At 38.5% G+C, this 16,243-nt stretch overlaps 2 protein-coding genes across 8 annotated transcripts in view; both read left to right on the forward strand.

The window, feature by feature from the left end:
• Positions 1 to 14,879, forward strand: part of TRIM2 (tripartite motif containing 2) — a 94,224-nt gene extending 79,345 nt beyond the window's left edge. For 5 of the 7 annotated variants that reach the window (XM_036425407.2, XM_036425408.2, XM_045576679.1 and 2 more), the window contains exons 8-12: positions 146 to 313; positions 3,410 to 3,578; positions 4,884 to 4,954; positions 7,676 to 7,816; positions 10,430 to 14,879. In XM_036425407.2, coding sequence (XP_036281300.1) covers positions 146 to 313; positions 3,410 to 3,578; positions 4,884 to 4,954; positions 7,676 to 7,816; positions 10,430 to 10,582 — 702 coding nt within the window. In that variant the 3' untranslated portion in view covers positions 10,583 to 14,879. The remainder of the gene's footprint in view (positions 1 to 145; positions 314 to 3,409; positions 3,579 to 4,883; positions 4,955 to 7,675; positions 7,817 to 10,429) is intronic. The other 2 variants (XM_045576680.1, XM_036425409.2) reach the window with 2 other exon arrangements.
• A 565-nt stretch (positions 14,880 to 15,444) lies between these two features.
• The window catches only part of MND1 (meiotic nuclear divisions 1), a 42,746-nt gene continuing 41,947 nt past the window's right edge, over positions 15,445 to 16,243 (forward strand). Inside the window, exon 1 of the mRNA XM_036425411.1 lies at positions 15,445 to 15,624. Within this exon, the coding sequence (XP_036281304.1) occupies positions 15,622 to 15,624 (3 nt within the window). The 5' untranslated portion in view covers positions 15,445 to 15,621. The remainder of the gene's footprint in view (positions 15,625 to 16,243) is intronic.

A 16,243-nucleotide genomic window follows, 5' to 3' on the forward strand; every position in this document is an offset into this window, starting at 1 on the left:
GAAGTTTACAATGTGTGCATAGACTTCTCTTCAAATGGAACTTGCAAGTTCTGTCCTGCAGTGCAGATGACAGAGTTTCTGGCCTGTTTCTGCTTCACTCACTTCTGTGCGAATTCTCACCCCATGACTGTGATTTGTTTTACAGATATTCTCCAACGACGGCCAATTCAAAAGTCGCTTTGGCATACGAGGACGCTCCCCTGGGCAGCTGCAGCGGCCCACAGGCGTGGCTGTGCATCCCAGCGGGGACATCATTATTGCAGATTACGATAACAAATGGGTTAGCATTTTCTCTTCAGATGGGAAGTTCAAGGTGAGATTCACTACTGATTAACCATTAACAGTAGAGAGAAGGAATGGGAAATATAAAATGAAATTGTCTTTTTCCTTTCTGAGATCCAATGAAGTATCCAATAGTTCTTCATATACAAAGACATCTTGACTGTTTTACATCTAAGTTTTATGAAGTATGAGTAACAATGATATTGTCATAAATCTAATTTTATGGATCCTACAAATGACTTCATTTTATAAAGCAGTTTATAAACTAGGTTTAATGGGTAGTAAGAGGCAATTTATATTTTCCAAAATAACTTACACATTGTCATTGATGAAGTGCCTTCTACTTTCCCAGACCTATGAAAGGTAGATGTGAGAAACAATTGTAAGACACTGTCCATACCTTTTAGAAATATACGAGCTCCATACACAAGAAAAAGAGACCAATACACAAGAAATGACAAAATAAAAACATCCTGTCAGCCTTTATCCAGACATACAATGCTTGGTACAATCTACAGATAGAGTGTTAAAGTATAGAATATAAGAACTGGAAAGAAAAGAAAAGGAAGGCTGGCTTCATGGAGAAAATACAAATTGAGCTGCCCTTTGAGGCATCCCATGATTTGACATAATCTGTTCCTGGCATCTTTCTGTTTCTTCGGCAAGTCACCTTAAAGAGCTCTTTGCTGATAACAGGATTCTCTCCCCTAAGGTGCCATCAAAGAGTATGGTCACCCAGCTCATTTTCCGCGCTATTCATGGCCAATCATGTAACTTCCTTGAGCCTTGATCGCCCCACACTTCCATTTTGCATTTGGGATTTGGGTAAGGGTTACATGAGATTTTATTTCTGGATCTTATATGTGCCTCATATGAAATAGGCATCAAAGGAGCATTTCTCACTGATGCTTTTAGGAACCTTGTCCGAATCCTGAAGTCTGCTCAGTTGGCCATGATTTGGGTCTCATGGCCTCATGCCAGCCCCTGGAGGCTATCCCTTCCTCATCTAAGTGTTCAGAGCTGGTGCTTTTCATAATCCAGCTGAATCCTGAAGTTGCCGACGTTCACCCACTGGTCTCCATTGGAGAAACTTATATTTCCCTTTTTAAAGTTGTTAGATCACTACAGTCATAGCATTTTTATTAAATAGGTTACATAATTATGCATCTTCATATTGGAGCCTCTATTTGTGTGGGGCAGCATCTTTCCAACCTAGGAAAATTAAAAGCTATTGTTTTAATTCTATCATATTGCACAGAAGTCTTCAATTGCCCTTGATTTTTTTTCCCCCCATTAGTAATGTAATGCCTTTGTATGATGGCCATGTACACAGGAAGGTCTCTTGCCTTTCTATATCTCTAACTTCTTTCCTTTTGTGTTTTCATAATTGTATTTGCAGTATGCCATACCCAAATATGACAATAGAATAAAAGCTATTCAGCAACCTCTTGAAAATATCTATCTAATTTGGAGACAATTAGTTTTTGTTTCATACTCAAACAAATCCATAAACTGTCTTTTTAATTTCACAATTAAATACACTAAGTTAGGTATTGAAATAGGAGTGTTGTATCTATTAGAATATTTTACAATCTACTATATTAAAACATTAAAACAGAAGAGATAAGGATTTCTTGAATTAAACATTTTTTAGTCAGTGGTTCAATATTCTATATGTAATAGACACTCTCCTGGAAGAATTGGATTCTCATGGTTGGAATACCGTTGATAATAATTAGAATAAACACTGAAGAACTCTCATGCCCCCTAGAGGATTTGGGAATGAACATGATGTCGTTTTAGCATACTATTCCCAACCTCTTTAGTTTATGATAGATCCAAAACATCTTTACTTACTTACTATTCTGCTTACATTGTCAGGTCAAATGCTATCATTCTTATTTCACTTGGTTGACTCTAATACAGCTAACCTAGGATTGAAGGGAAGTTGAAGGAAAAGAGGTTTTGGTTCAACATTTAAGTTTTTTTCTTTTAGAGCGGCACTAACTAGTTCTTAACTACATGATAGTGTGGCAATAATCCTTTATTTTCTGTTTTTAAGTTACAAAATTATCATCCACTTGGTATTATTATATGCCTGGGTCATTCTAAGCAATAGCTAGTGTTCATAACGTTAGTTACTAATAATATTCTTGTTTTAATAAACAGTCTTCTCTTGATCTCTACGAACATATCTTCTATTTACGCATGAAAGAAAGTACACAGTTTCTTTGTAAGCTATTTTGTGATAATGTCTTTGATCTTTGGGCTAGATGCAGAATCAGAATCAAATTTATACGACATTCCCTTTCCAGAATGACATTGTTTCCTTCCTAGGTAAATGCATGTCTTTGTTCTAAAGATCTCAGTTCTGAATTTCAGTCATTTATAAACTTCCAAGAACTAAAAATTATACAAAGTCTAATCCCCATCCTTCTTTTCATACTCTTTTTTTGCCCATATCTCCGTGTCACTGTTAGGAAAGAAGGTCATCCTGGGGGTCAGCTATGATACCAGCTGAGTAGGGTGAGGGAGAAGGAGAATACCCTGATGCCATATGCTGGGGTTGACTTTGTCCTTTATCCTTCAGAATCTGCATGACCCAGGAAGTAAATAACATAGTTGCCATTTTATAGATAAGAAAACCGAGGTTCGAACTGATGAAAGAATGAATGAATTTTGCTGTGAAATTTTGATCCTGCTTAACTGGATGAACTGTGGTATCAAAAGAATTAGAAAATCAGGAAGTGCTACATTGGGGTTTCTTTTCATTTTTTTAATGGTGGAAATGAAGAAGATAAATTTGCTTTTTACATTGGTTGAGTTTAAGGTGAAACTTGCAAAATAGGCCAAACCGGCCAGGTTGCCACACTGCCTCTTTAGAAGTGAACTGTGACCCCCCAGTTAAGGCGATTCCAGAATGTTTTCAGTGGAAACAAGGATTTCAAGTAAATATCAATCGCAGATAAAAGATGTGACAAACACAACTTTCCAGGACAGAGATCATTGTGACATGAGTCCCTGGGTCTGCTGCTTGAACATTCAAGTGAAGGTTTACTAGGAAAGATGTCTGCCTTTGTGTTCTGTGTAGTGTCTTAATCTTCTCTGCTGTACTTGCTTCTGACAGACAAAAATCGGATCGGGAAAGCTGATGGGGCCCAAAGGCGTTTCTGTCGACCGAAACGGGCACATCATCGTGGTGGATAACAAGGCGTGCTGCGTGTTCATCTTCCAGCCAAACGGGAAAATAGTCACCAGGTTTGGTAGCCGAGGAAATGGGGACAGACAGTTTGCAGGTACACTCGATGGTAATATGTACACCCCCTTTTTTATGCCTCTTCTGCTCACATTTGCATGATGATGGAGCATGTTGAAGACGCCTCACCCCCAATATGTTTTCTGGCTTATGGAAAGATACTGGGGATGAAATCTAAGCAAAAAGCATGGTTCTATGCTTCTCACGGATGTCCTCCACAGTAAGCTGAACTGTCATCCGTGCGTGGTTTTGATTGGTGGCTCTTCACAATTCAGAAGTCTAATCGATGACTGCTGGAAGTAAATAAAATACAATAAAATGTTTTTGTTTTATATATTTTATTTACTTTTTTTTACAGAGAGGAAGGGAGAGGGATAGGGAGTTAGAAATATCCATCAGCTGCCTCCTGCACACCCCCTACTGGGGATGTGCCTGCAACTAGTACATGCCCTTGACCGGAATCGAACCTGGAACCTTTCAGTTCACAAGCCAATGCTCTATCCATTGAGCCAAACCGGTTTCGGCTAAAATATTTTTAAGTAAGAATCTATTTGGGAACAGTGGAGCAATTCCTGTCTCCACCTAGCTGTAGCTTTATTTAAGGAGCCTCTGAATGAGAATTTTCCCACCTTTTTAAAAAAAGGTGATTATAACAGAGCAGGTGTCCAGAGCATTTGCCTCGTATGGGAACTGCAGTCTCTTTAGTTTCTCTCTTTGGTTCACTGCGTTGCAGTCACAAGCTTACTTAGTTTCTCATGTCTGCAAGAAGAGGCTGAAAGCAGTTTACTAAATTTCCTTCTTGCAAGGATGTTTTTGGCACATAACCTTAATTTGCATAATCTTTCTTTGTGCTTTGCCTCCAGTTCTGCCAGATTCTGAATGTCACCCAAAATTATAAAATGTGGGTTGTCTGCTCTACTTCATAAAAAAAAATTTTTATATGTTAGAGTCTCTTTTCCTCCGTGCTGAGAGTTACCATGCCTTTCCCCTGTGGGAATAGAAGACCCTAAAATGACTAACACATACTCAGACAAGCTGGCAGATGTGACATTCAGATGGTGGTTTGGAGAATGAATACTGATGCTTATTGCTCATCCATTCTCATTAGGGCTACTGGAACTCTTAGCTGGATCTGGAAGGAGTCAGCATAGACAGTCACAGATGTAAGGTGATAGAGATTCTGGAGCCAGAATCTGGAGCCAGAGGTCTGGCTGAATTATCTTTCAAGGACTGAGGCTCACTGTCTTTGTTCTTTCTTAAATAACTAAGTAATATATTGTTCTATGTTGTCATAATCATTTTTGTTGTTATGGTCATCTCATATTTTTTTTCATCTTTATTGCAGGTCCCCATTTTGCAGCTGTAAATAGCAATAATGAAATTATTGTTACAGATTTCCATAACCATTCTGTCAAGGTACTATAAACACATCAATTGTTGTTACCTTTCAACTGCTTTGATTGAGAAACCCATCTGGGAGAAAACAATGTAATGTTCACATATATACAAAGGACCTAAAGGAGTTAACCTAGAAGAGCAGATTTTTTATTCTCCTTAAAGATGCAGGTTTTAATTTGGACATACACACTTTGGAGAGACAGAAAATTGAACAAAATATGGTGGCAATAAGTTTCTTAATTTGAAATTATGTACATGGAGACAACTTGGAAATTAAATTGGAAAAAAGCAATTGCTTGAACTTCAAGAGGCAGAACTTTCTGAAACTTAATATTTCATGGCTATTTAATAATTGAAACAAAACCACTTTATCGATTTTCTGCATCATAAGGCCTTTCAAACAAAATTAGATATTAGAACTCTGCGACAACAAAAAATTTGGGGAGGGAAATAGCCTTAGCATTCATTCACATAGCATATTTCATACTTCTTAGAATATTTTCACACAACTGATGTTCCAAAGAACATCATTGCCCACTCCTGTTCCCCAAGTAATATAGTACCTCTTTCCTCTTCTTTCTTCTTTCCTCTTTCTCTTCCTCCTCCTTTTTCTTCTTCTTCTTCTTTAATATGGTTTTATTGATTTCAGAGAGGAAGGGAGAGGGAGAAAGAGATAGAAACATTAATAATGAGAAAGTATCATTGATTGGCTGCTTCCTGCACGCCCCCCTCTGGGGATTGAGCCTATAACCTGAGCATGTACCCTGACTGGGAATCAAACTGTGACCTCCTGGTTCATAGGTCCACACTTAACCTCTGAGCCATACTAGTCAGTCTGGCCTGGTCTCTTTTTTTTTTTTTTTTTTTTTTTTTTTTTTTTCCTCTCTTCTCTTTGATAGCTGTTGCCCTTAGCTTTTATGGATAGCTAGAATTTTTTGTTTGTTTTCCATATAACACAGAGCCATTAGCAATAGTTCTGGATTTGGGTCACATCTCTTGATAAATATAAAAATTATAATACCTATAGGTCACGGCTAACAAGTGGTCTGGTTCATTCTTTACCTATCTTCATTATATATTTTCTTCCTGTGGCAAAACAGGTAAGACTAGATTTAGCATTCTCCATCATTCCAAGACAAAGCAAAAGCACCTAAGCCATTTGAAGCACGCCAAGGAAAACATACTGACTCAGAGACAATGCCAACAGACCAACAAAAGGTTATTTGTAGGACCTAAGAGACAGATCAGCGAATAATAAGTTGTGTTCTTATGAGCATACTAACACTTCCATTGGTCTCTTAAGCTGGAATGCTTCATGTGAAAGGAGTTGAAAGAGTCAGGAGAGGTTTTTAAAACATGGTATCTTGGTAAAAGCTAGTTCTTGTCTGTGTCCTTTGCAAAGAACCAAAGAGGTAACTTGCTTACTTGGCAAGCAATTAATTCAGGAAGTGGTCAAGACTTTTTTTTTCCCTTTTTTTTTTTTTTTTTCAAATTTTAAAGTAAGTTTAGACTTTAGAGATGACAGTATCTCACTTTCTCAAGGTAGGTAAGTAAAAGAGAGCCATTTCTTGGTCACAGAGATGGTGACAGGAGAATCTCTAAGAGGTCCTGAGACCTTCCTCAGATTAGATCTGTGTTTAGATGTAGTGAACTTCCAGTTTCACATCTCAGGAACCCTTACTCTCTTGGTGCCTTGGAGGTAATACCTTTGGATTTTTACTGAGTATTTCCACACTGGTAGACTGCATAATAATGAAACTTAAAATAATATCCTGGAGACATTTCAATACCATTAAGTATCTTCTGAATCATCAAGATAAAATTATGCTTATATAGTCTTATCATTAACACTTATTCTCTCAAAATCAGTAATCTGTATTTGATACATATATATCTACACTCAAATAATAAGAACATTTATTGTAATTAAATGCAACAACCCAATGCTTGCCCATATCAGATTAGAGAATTTGCTTAAGAGTTCTGTTTAGTTCCCAATTCTGTCAGCCTCCCTTCTCTCAGCAGTCTCAGGGTCATATAAACTCTCTATTTTAGCTAAAATATATTCTGAAAAAAATATTAAAAAGCCCTTATTTTATTACTCACCTTCTGTTCTCTCTCTCTCTCTCTCTCTCTCTCTCTCTCTCTCTCTCTCTCTCTCTCTCTCTTCTCTCTCTCTCTCTCTCACACACACACACAATTTTCCCTGTTATAATTGTGAAATCCAGCCTATTCTTTCTTGCTATGTTGACTTAATAAAATGGTAATAAATTCTAAGCATATGGCCTAACAAAAAGCTCCTACTTTCTGACCCAACTTTGAATCATCATCTATCCTGTCAGAAATACAATGCTTATTCTTAAAATTTAGCTATTTATTTAAAGGCAGAAAGAATAATATTGTTGACAATTACAGCTCTACTTTCTCATACTACCTTATGTTTGTATATATTTTATAATTTATGAGGTATTTTTCATTTAAGTATCAATAACCAGATAAAAGCTAGAAAAAAAGAACTCATTTAACAAATGCTAAATCAGATTTATACAGTAAATTGGGAAACCACAAGTACAGTGGGAGTCTAGTTTGTAGATTTAAAAAAAAAATGTCTAAAAAAAAAGAATGTCTTAAATTATAGGTCTTGTTATAAATAACCTGCTCAGACAGATATTTTAAAATCCATAATATTGACTCAACTATTTTCATTTGAATTGAAATAATTTTAAAATATTTATACAGGTGTTTAATCAGGAAGGAGAATTCATGTTGAAGTTTGGCTCAAATGGAGAAGGAAATGGACAGTTTAATGCTCCAACGGGGGTAGCTGTGGATTCAAACGGAAACATCATTGTAGCCGACTGGGGCAACAGCAGGATCCAGGTAGATTAAAGTGCTAATTTATCTGTGTTGAGTGATTGGTATTTGTTAAAAAGTGAAGAATTAACTGTCCCTAGACCTTAATGTTTTTCATTCTCATGGGTTAGGTCATAAGACCATAGATAATCTCATAAGAAGTGCCAGACTAAGGAAGGTGGAGACGAAAAATGTCAACATGTTACCAGAGTGAAACCCTCTAAGTCAGGTGTTTTTAACACGTATTCCAAGACACCCCCCCAAAGGGTTTGTGGGTAAAATTCATGAGGTCACTCGAACAAAAATATTATATTTTTGTTTTTACTAACTTCTAATTAAAAACCATCATTTACTTTCATGATGAATATAGACAAAATCACATTCTTTTTTTAATATCTATAACTTTGTCACCAAGAGAAATCACAGAAATTTTCATGTTACAGTTGCAGACATCTCCAATTATGCTCATTCAAAATTATAGTTATTAGTAGGCCCATCACTATTTCTTGTTATTTAATGTATTAGTTTAAAAAGCACACATATTACTCTAATTAAAATTTTTGTAATATTTTTATTATATTTTAAAATGATTGTTTTCTTTCAGAATATCACATATTTTGTTTCATGTTTTGCTAAGTAACCTGAGCCAAAGAGGAAGTCTTAAGGAAAAATTTAAAATATATTGACTGAATGAAAATGCAAATACAGCATATCGTATTTTGTGGCATGCAGCTAAAACAGTGCCGAAAAGGAAATTTCCCAAACCCAAGCTTTGTTGAGATTGACATATCACACTGTTTTAGTTAGTGTACAATGTGTTGATTTAATACTCTTATATATTGTAAAAAATAGCGTTACATAACATCATCATGTCACAGTCACATTGCTATCGGAGGAGTACACGAATGGGATTCCTCCGTTGCTGGTGGTGTTCTTGGGGTACCACTGAAATAAGTGCTTTCGGAATTTCCCGTGAGAGAATGAGGTGTGATAGGAGACTTTGTTTAGAGAATAGTTCTCAGTTTCCAGTGTCCCATTCCCCTCAAACCAGTCCTGAAAGAGGAGCAGCTGTGGGTGCAGCACAGCCATGCCCGGAGCTTCCTTTCCATGTTATATCCGAGTCCAGTTCAACATTCAGGCTAATTGAGGTCCATTAGTCCATTCTGTGGAGTCCACATGGCCACGGGCCATATGGACAAACGCCCCCTGCCACAGGGGTCAGGTGCAGGTAGCAAGGGAGAGGCCAAGAGCCAAGAGCCGAAAGGAGAGAACTCTCTTTGTTCAGAAGTTTAAATATTCAGTGTCAAATCCTTGCAGTGGCCATGCCCATTCTGGCCAATTACTTGTCCCCAGGTATGATTGACAGACAGGTAAGCACTTTCCCATGTCACTCAGACCTTATTGGGCATGTGTATAAACTGCCTTTGCCCAGCCCCTTCCCCAGTGGTCAGTAGGGATACACTCGGAGAGTGTTAAATTAGCAAAGCTGTATAAGTGGAATGCTATCGATATATTATCTAGTCCTCCCTTTACTCCTTTCCTGTTAATAACAGCCAGGTTGCTACAGCAGAACCTGCATAATTACCTTTTTTTTTTTCTTTTTTGTGGTGAGAACATTTAGGTCTACGCTCTTGGATGCTTTCAAGTGCATAATACAGTATTGACTGCTATTGCCATCCTGTGCATTAGATCCCCAGAACTCACTCATCTTCTAACTGGAAGTTTGTACCCTTTGACCAACTTCTCCCCATTTCCCTCACCCCCCAGCCCTGGAAACCACTACTATACCTGAGAGGGAAATTAATAGCACTAAATGCTTACATTAGCAAAGAGGAAAAGTTGAAAATCCATCATCTAAGCTCCCACCTCGAAAAGCTAGAAAGGAGAAAAGCGAACTGAAAGCAAGCAGAAGGAAGGAAACAGTGAAGATAGGATCAGATCGATGAAATTCAAGATAGGGAAACAATAAAGTTGGTTCTTTGGAATGATCAATAGAATTGACAAGTCTCTAGCGAGACCGACAAAGAAAGGGAGAAAAGACACAAAATACTAATATCCTATAGACTCTGCTGACTTCAAAAGGATAAGGAGATTCTATGAACAACTCCACATGCATACATTAGACAACGTGGATGAAATGAACCAACTCCTCAAAAAGTACAAACTCCACTTTGTATAAATAAACGATTTGAATAACCTTACAATGATTAAGGAAATTTAGTTCATAATTTTAAAACTCCCCAAAATTAACCTCCAGACTCAGATGGTTTCACTTGAGAATGTTACCAAATGTTTAAAGATTCATTTTTTAAGCACCACCCAGGGCAGCGGTTGCCAACCTTCAGACCTCTTGGACCACCAGTGGTCCATGGACCACCGGTTGGCAACTGCTGATCCAGGGCATTCCCCTCCAATCTGACCGCTGTAGGAATAAAAGTATGATCTGGTGGCTAATGGCATGTTCTTTGTCAGTGACTCTTAGAGAGTGCGAGGAGAAAAAGCAAGGTAAGTGGAGGAGAGAGGTATTGTATGTTCGATAGTGACCTAAACAAACCTAGATACACATGCTTTTACAAACATTCGTAAATTATTTCTCATCATATTACTAAAACCTTTCCCGTAACATTCCATTTTTGACAGGTTTTTGATGGAAGTGGATCGTTTCTGTCCTACATTAACACATCCGCTGACCCACTCTATGGTCCCCAAGGCCTAGCCCTGACCTCAGATGGCCACGTTGTGGTTGCAGACTCTGGGAACCACTGTTTCAAGGTCTACCGGTACTTACAGTAATGGTGGGCGGCCAGCAGCCCCTTGCAAAGGTCTTGCACTATAAACTGGAATGGATTTCTCGCCGCGGGACCAGATTATACTAGACTTTTCATGCTAGAAGGAATCATTGGTGAACTTTCCAAGGTTATTTCTGAATGTAACAATTTCCTTAAAAACTGCGTATTTGATTTCTGTCATTGACCTTTAGGGTTAAAAAGGAACTATAGACACTGCAAAGTTTTACACCTGTGAACTATGGCTTATAGGACAGGGATGTATGTAGTGTAACCAATTGTGCAAATCAAGTAAGCATTAAAAAAAATACCTGGGAGATCTAAAGGTATTTGTTAAGCCTGTGAATGGCAGCCTTTGCACAGAGCTTCCAAAAACAAGACAAAAACAAAACAAAAACAAAGTCTGTTGTAGTTATACCCTTTAACCTCAGTCACAAGACCTGGGGGATCTTCTAACCTCACTTTTACACTTGGTATGACTCTTGTGACATTTTTTTGGCTATCAATAACTACATATAAATTACTTTTAAAAAAAAATAAGACCGTCTTGCAAAAATCCTCTCACTGGGCTTATCAGGCCTCTGAGTTGAGCACTTAAAAATAAATGCAAACTTTCTATCCTTCCTAGGTTAGATCAAAGATCCATTTTTGGGTTCTTTTCACCTTCTCTCTCCTAATCACCTTTGTCTCGAAAAGCTAAGTACATTTTTTTCCAGGGAAACCTGAAACTCTCAATGCTTTGAAAAGCATATGATAATAGTAATGCTACCTGTTGGTAAACAAACAGCCCAACTCCAGATCAATGCACTGGATGTAATCAAGAAGAAGTTATGTTTTATGTGCCATGTTCTCACCTGTGTCTCTCCTCTTCCACTTCAAGAAAGCGAAAGCTTTACCTCCTGCAAAATGTCAGCACATGTAGTAGGACACCAGTATCCTAAGACAGAGAGCCATAAGTAGCCCTTCGGAGGACAATGGTGTCAACCAAAGGCATGTGACTGAGTAACGGTTCCCCCTTAGAGAGCAAGTGTTACCAAAGTTGTGAAAGCGTTACAGGTAAGGACATGTTATGGTTATTTATCATTGTCTAATGAATAGTAGAGGCATTAAAGGACTATGTATACATGATTAGGGTAAGGTAGAATGCATCATATATATCTATATAAATAGCTGAATCTTTGGTGTATTGAAATAGGCAGCACTCTGAAAGACAGAAAGCATCGTCCAGCCTTTCTTCAGCACATTCCTTTACAGAGCAGCTTCAGGCCGTCCTGTCCTAGTATAACAAGCCCCAAAGCAGATTTCATCTTTGCCATTTCCCAGGAATGATGGTATCGGCTGACTTTGCATCAGAAAATGACCTTCTGGTCTTTCAAAAAAAACAACAACAACAAACAAAAACAGGTCAAAAGAGAAAAGTTAAACTTGAATTACATGTAGATGAGCTATAAATGCATTTTGAGAAAGAGTAAGAAGAATTTAGTTGGTCCATTAATCTGTCATTGGTACTGTAAAGTAAGATGTGGTTTATTTTCACTGTTTAGTTTTCTACTCAGTTCTACCAAATAGGATGTCATGTTTGACATTTTCGATAATGACTTTGGGATCTTCTTCACTGAAAGCACCTTAGAGCTGTACTATAAGAAAGCATTTCCCATATGTATAATTATATGAATGTGATGTTTATTGCTTTTTAATTTATAATTCAGCCCTTTTCATCTAGGATTTTTTTTTTTAATTTAGAAGGAAAATCTAGATACTTCCAGTTGTCTATCAAATTTATGCTCAAATCAACCTCTGGAAAAAAATTTTTTCAGAAAGATTTACACTTAGATTTAGTACATCTTTAGTTAGGTAGAGTTTCCAAAATATTGAGATTTTGACAAAAGTATACAGTTCAGTAACATTTTTAGAATGTTAAGACACTGTTTCCTAACATGAGTGGAAAAAGTCTTTGAATTCAAATATTCATATTTAATGAGTGCCTACTAGGAACCAGGCTGTTCTTGGCACTGGGGACTTAGTGATGGAGGAAACAGACAAAATTCCTGCCCCCTTGGAACTTACACTCTAGGGAGGGAATTTCATTTTGCTCTTTATTAATATTCTGCCTAAACGATAAGCTAGACTTCTAATAGCTCATAGATTATTTAAAAGAAAACTTTAAAAAATTGGTGAAATTCATTTTAGTTTATTTCCACAAGTAAAAAATGGCTTCCTATTTAGATTCTGTCACAGGCTATTGATATTAAGACTAGTTTACTTAAAGTTGGTTTTTTTTTTCTTTTTTGCACAACATTTAAATTATATGTGTGAATTTAGAAATTAAGCAGCTCTCATACAGTATCATGCTGGATATCTCAATTAGTAGATTGAAGACAAAGCTAATTTTTTTTTTTTTTACATATTAATATTGGCACAAACTGGAATGAAAGAAAAGGTACTTTGATTCAGACCTGTTTATCTGCTACTAAAACACATGCACTCCAGGAAACACTATATTTCCCCCCCAAAAAATATGTAATCATATATGTTAAAATATAAATAACATTTCACATTTGGATACATATGTGCATTTACTGTATTTCTTGGTAAGCATCTTTTGGGGGCAAAGTGCTGCTAAGATACAAATAGACAAGATTTAAGTGAAATTTTGTCACATTCTATGGAAAATGGTTTCTGGTAAACTGAGAAGGATATTTAAAGTAAGTGACTTTCTTCTGGGCTACCATTATTGCTTGATTTCTCTTTGTTAAATGTACAGAACCTGTCATACATTCATGATACGTAGCACTGAAAAATTATCCATTCAAATTTCCTCTGGGCACTATGGTCAAATATTGCCAGTCAGAATGTAAAGGTCAGTGACAATGCAATCTCTTCCCAGTGCAGACCTCCCCTGCTGGACATGGGTGGTAAAGATCACTTGACCATTGAGAAACACATGAATAAAAAGCCTTTATGACTTTGCCATTTTTTAATGGTACTTAGTATTTTGATCAAACTATTTCATCTCAAGTAACTTAAGCAAGTCCCCAAGTTTCCTTATTTTCATTTATTTCTTGACTAGATTTGAGGCAAGTAAATACTACAGGCCCATGAAACTAGAACACACTTGCTTCTACACTAAATATACAGGGTATGTCCTCACATGGGATTAACTGGAATAGCGGTTCACTAGCAAGTGACTATGGATCCTTAACATTAAGGGGTTCACACACATGCTTTGGCAGTGCCTACTGAGTTCATTGGAGGGAATGCCAAATAAACATCAGGTCATCTGTAGATTGCTTCAAATGGGGAAAAAAAAAAATCTTTTTGTACCTTTGGACTCTACAGGATCCTCTCTATTCACCAGTTTGTGAAAAGGAGGGAGTATTTTTAGTTCAATAATTTTTAAAAAGACATTTCCAGGTAGGGTAAAACTAAAAGCTACTTGCTGCAAACATTATCTAAGTTGTAATACTGTTGCATTCTGTAAACGTTGCAGGGTTTTAAAATTTACAATTACTTTAATATTTTTGATAACTAGAAATCTAGTATTGCCATAAAGGAACTAAGTGCCCATTAAAGATTTGTTTGGTATAAATAAATAATTTTTTTGTTTGTTTTAAATGACAGTAAGCTACAAATCATGGTGTTAATCTTAAACTTTCCCAAGATGAATTGTGTGGCAGTGATCGTGTGGTTTGTTTGTGGAGAACGTATGAAAGCTATTACTATTCTAAAACTGATTGATAAGCTGGCTATGATGTTCCAATGAATGTACAGCATTTCCATGAACCTTTGAAAGCAGCACAGCCTTAAACTCAATGCTTTTGCTTTGTTGACTCGGAATGTTTTGTCATCAACCAGAGTGTATTCTTGTAATGGAATTCTTTATATCGTTCTCAAGTCTAGCTTTTCAGTCCCATGTATAAGTAAACAGATTTTTTTTGCTTCCTTTTTTCTTTTCGTTTAAAATTTTGTACATTCCACCTGTATAGGCCTGTTTCACCCATCCTATGTATAGAACACCGAGCCTCGCACTCTCTGACATTGATTCTGTTGGATGTATTCTCATTTGTTCTTTTATGAATCAAAATGCTGACTGCCTATTTAAAGAAAAGAATAAACGCTGTGCATCGAAGTGTTTGTATGTTCGTAGCTGCATACGTACCACAGTATTTTGGATGCTTTTAGTGTACAATAAAACTTTAATTCTGTCTTGAAACATAAGGAGAAACAAGATTCATGCGTATTATCTTTACCATGCACAAAAAGAAAAATCTCAAATCATTATAATAAAGCTTGTTTTCTCCATTTCCAGGGTGGGTGTTTGCTTATTTCACATAGTCTCTTCTCTAAGGCAGGGCAATGAAGGAATGTTGTAGAATTTGTGGAAGGTTAGCCATCCCTCAAACACCTTCCATTAGTGCAGTGTTTCCCAAACTTCTCTCATGATGAGAGTCACCTGGTGGAGTTGTTAAACTACAGATTCCTGAATCCCAACTAAGAAGTGCTAAACTAGAGTTTTTGGGAACATATAGGTAAAATTGTATACTTAACTAGTGCTCTAACTTAAAATTGTATACTTAACTAGTGCTCTAACTTAAAATTGTATACTTAACTAGTGCTCTAACTTAAAATTGTATACTTAACTAGTGCTCTAACTTAAAATTGTATACTTAACTAGTGCTCTAACTTAAAATTGTATACTTAACTAGGACACTAGTTAAGTATACAATTCTACCTATATGTTCCCAAAAACTCTAGTTTAGCACTTCTTAGTTGAGATTCAGGAATCTGTAATTTAACAACTCCACCAGGTGACTCTCATCATGAGAGAAGTTTGGGAAACACTGAACTAGTGAGAAGGTTCTTCCGCCCCCACCCCGGCCGCCAGGGGTCGCTGCGCGCCTTCGGGGCCAAGGTCGGTCCCTCCCACCGCTTCCCCCCCGCCCCCCCGTCACCCCGTCGCCCCGCCCCCGGGGCGGGGTTGGCGCCAAAATCAAACCCTCCCGGGCGTGCCCCGCCCCTCGCCCCCGGAAGACGCCCGGCTGCGCCATGGTAAGAACTGAGGCTGGCGCCGGGGTCCCCTTCCCCCCCAGTCTCCGGCTGCAGGAGGCCCCGATGGGCTTCGGGGCCGGGGCTCCGCCCTGGGCCTCACGCCGGGGGGTCCGCCTGGTCCACACCCCGGTTCCCCCCGCCCTTTCCGGCCCGACGCGGCCCAGGGCGCACGCCGCCCACCTGCCTCCGCCGCCCGAGCCGGAGCGCAGCGTGGGGACACTCCCCCCCCTGCACCTCGCCCCGCTGCACCCCCCTCCGCTGCACCCCGCGGATGGCGGCTGTCTCCCGGGCGGGGGCGGTGAGACCCCGGCATGTTCGGGAGCGGAACCTGAACCTTGCAAACCCTGCCCTGTGTCCGGGGACCCCGAGTCATTTCCCAGCCGGCGCCCCTGCTCCCCGACGGCCGCCCCCCAAGCGCAGCCCCTTAGAGCCCGAGCCCGGGCGGGACGCCCTGGGCCCCGATGCCTCCCTCGCTCCTTGACTAAGGTGACCAGACGCCCCGCTTTTGAACAATTTGTCCCGCGTCCCGCGGCGTTTTAAAGAAGTCCCGATTTTTTATCTAAAAATCGGGACTTCTTTAAAACGACGCGGGACAAACTGTTCAAAATCCGGACGCCTC

This window comes from Pipistrellus kuhlii, unplaced genomic scaffold, assembly GCF_014108245.1.
Source record: "Pipistrellus kuhlii isolate mPipKuh1 unplaced genomic scaffold, mPipKuh1.p scaffold_m20_p_8, whole genome shotgun sequence".
Taxonomy (NCBI): domain Eukaryota; kingdom Metazoa; phylum Chordata; class Mammalia; order Chiroptera; family Vespertilionidae; genus Pipistrellus; species Pipistrellus kuhlii.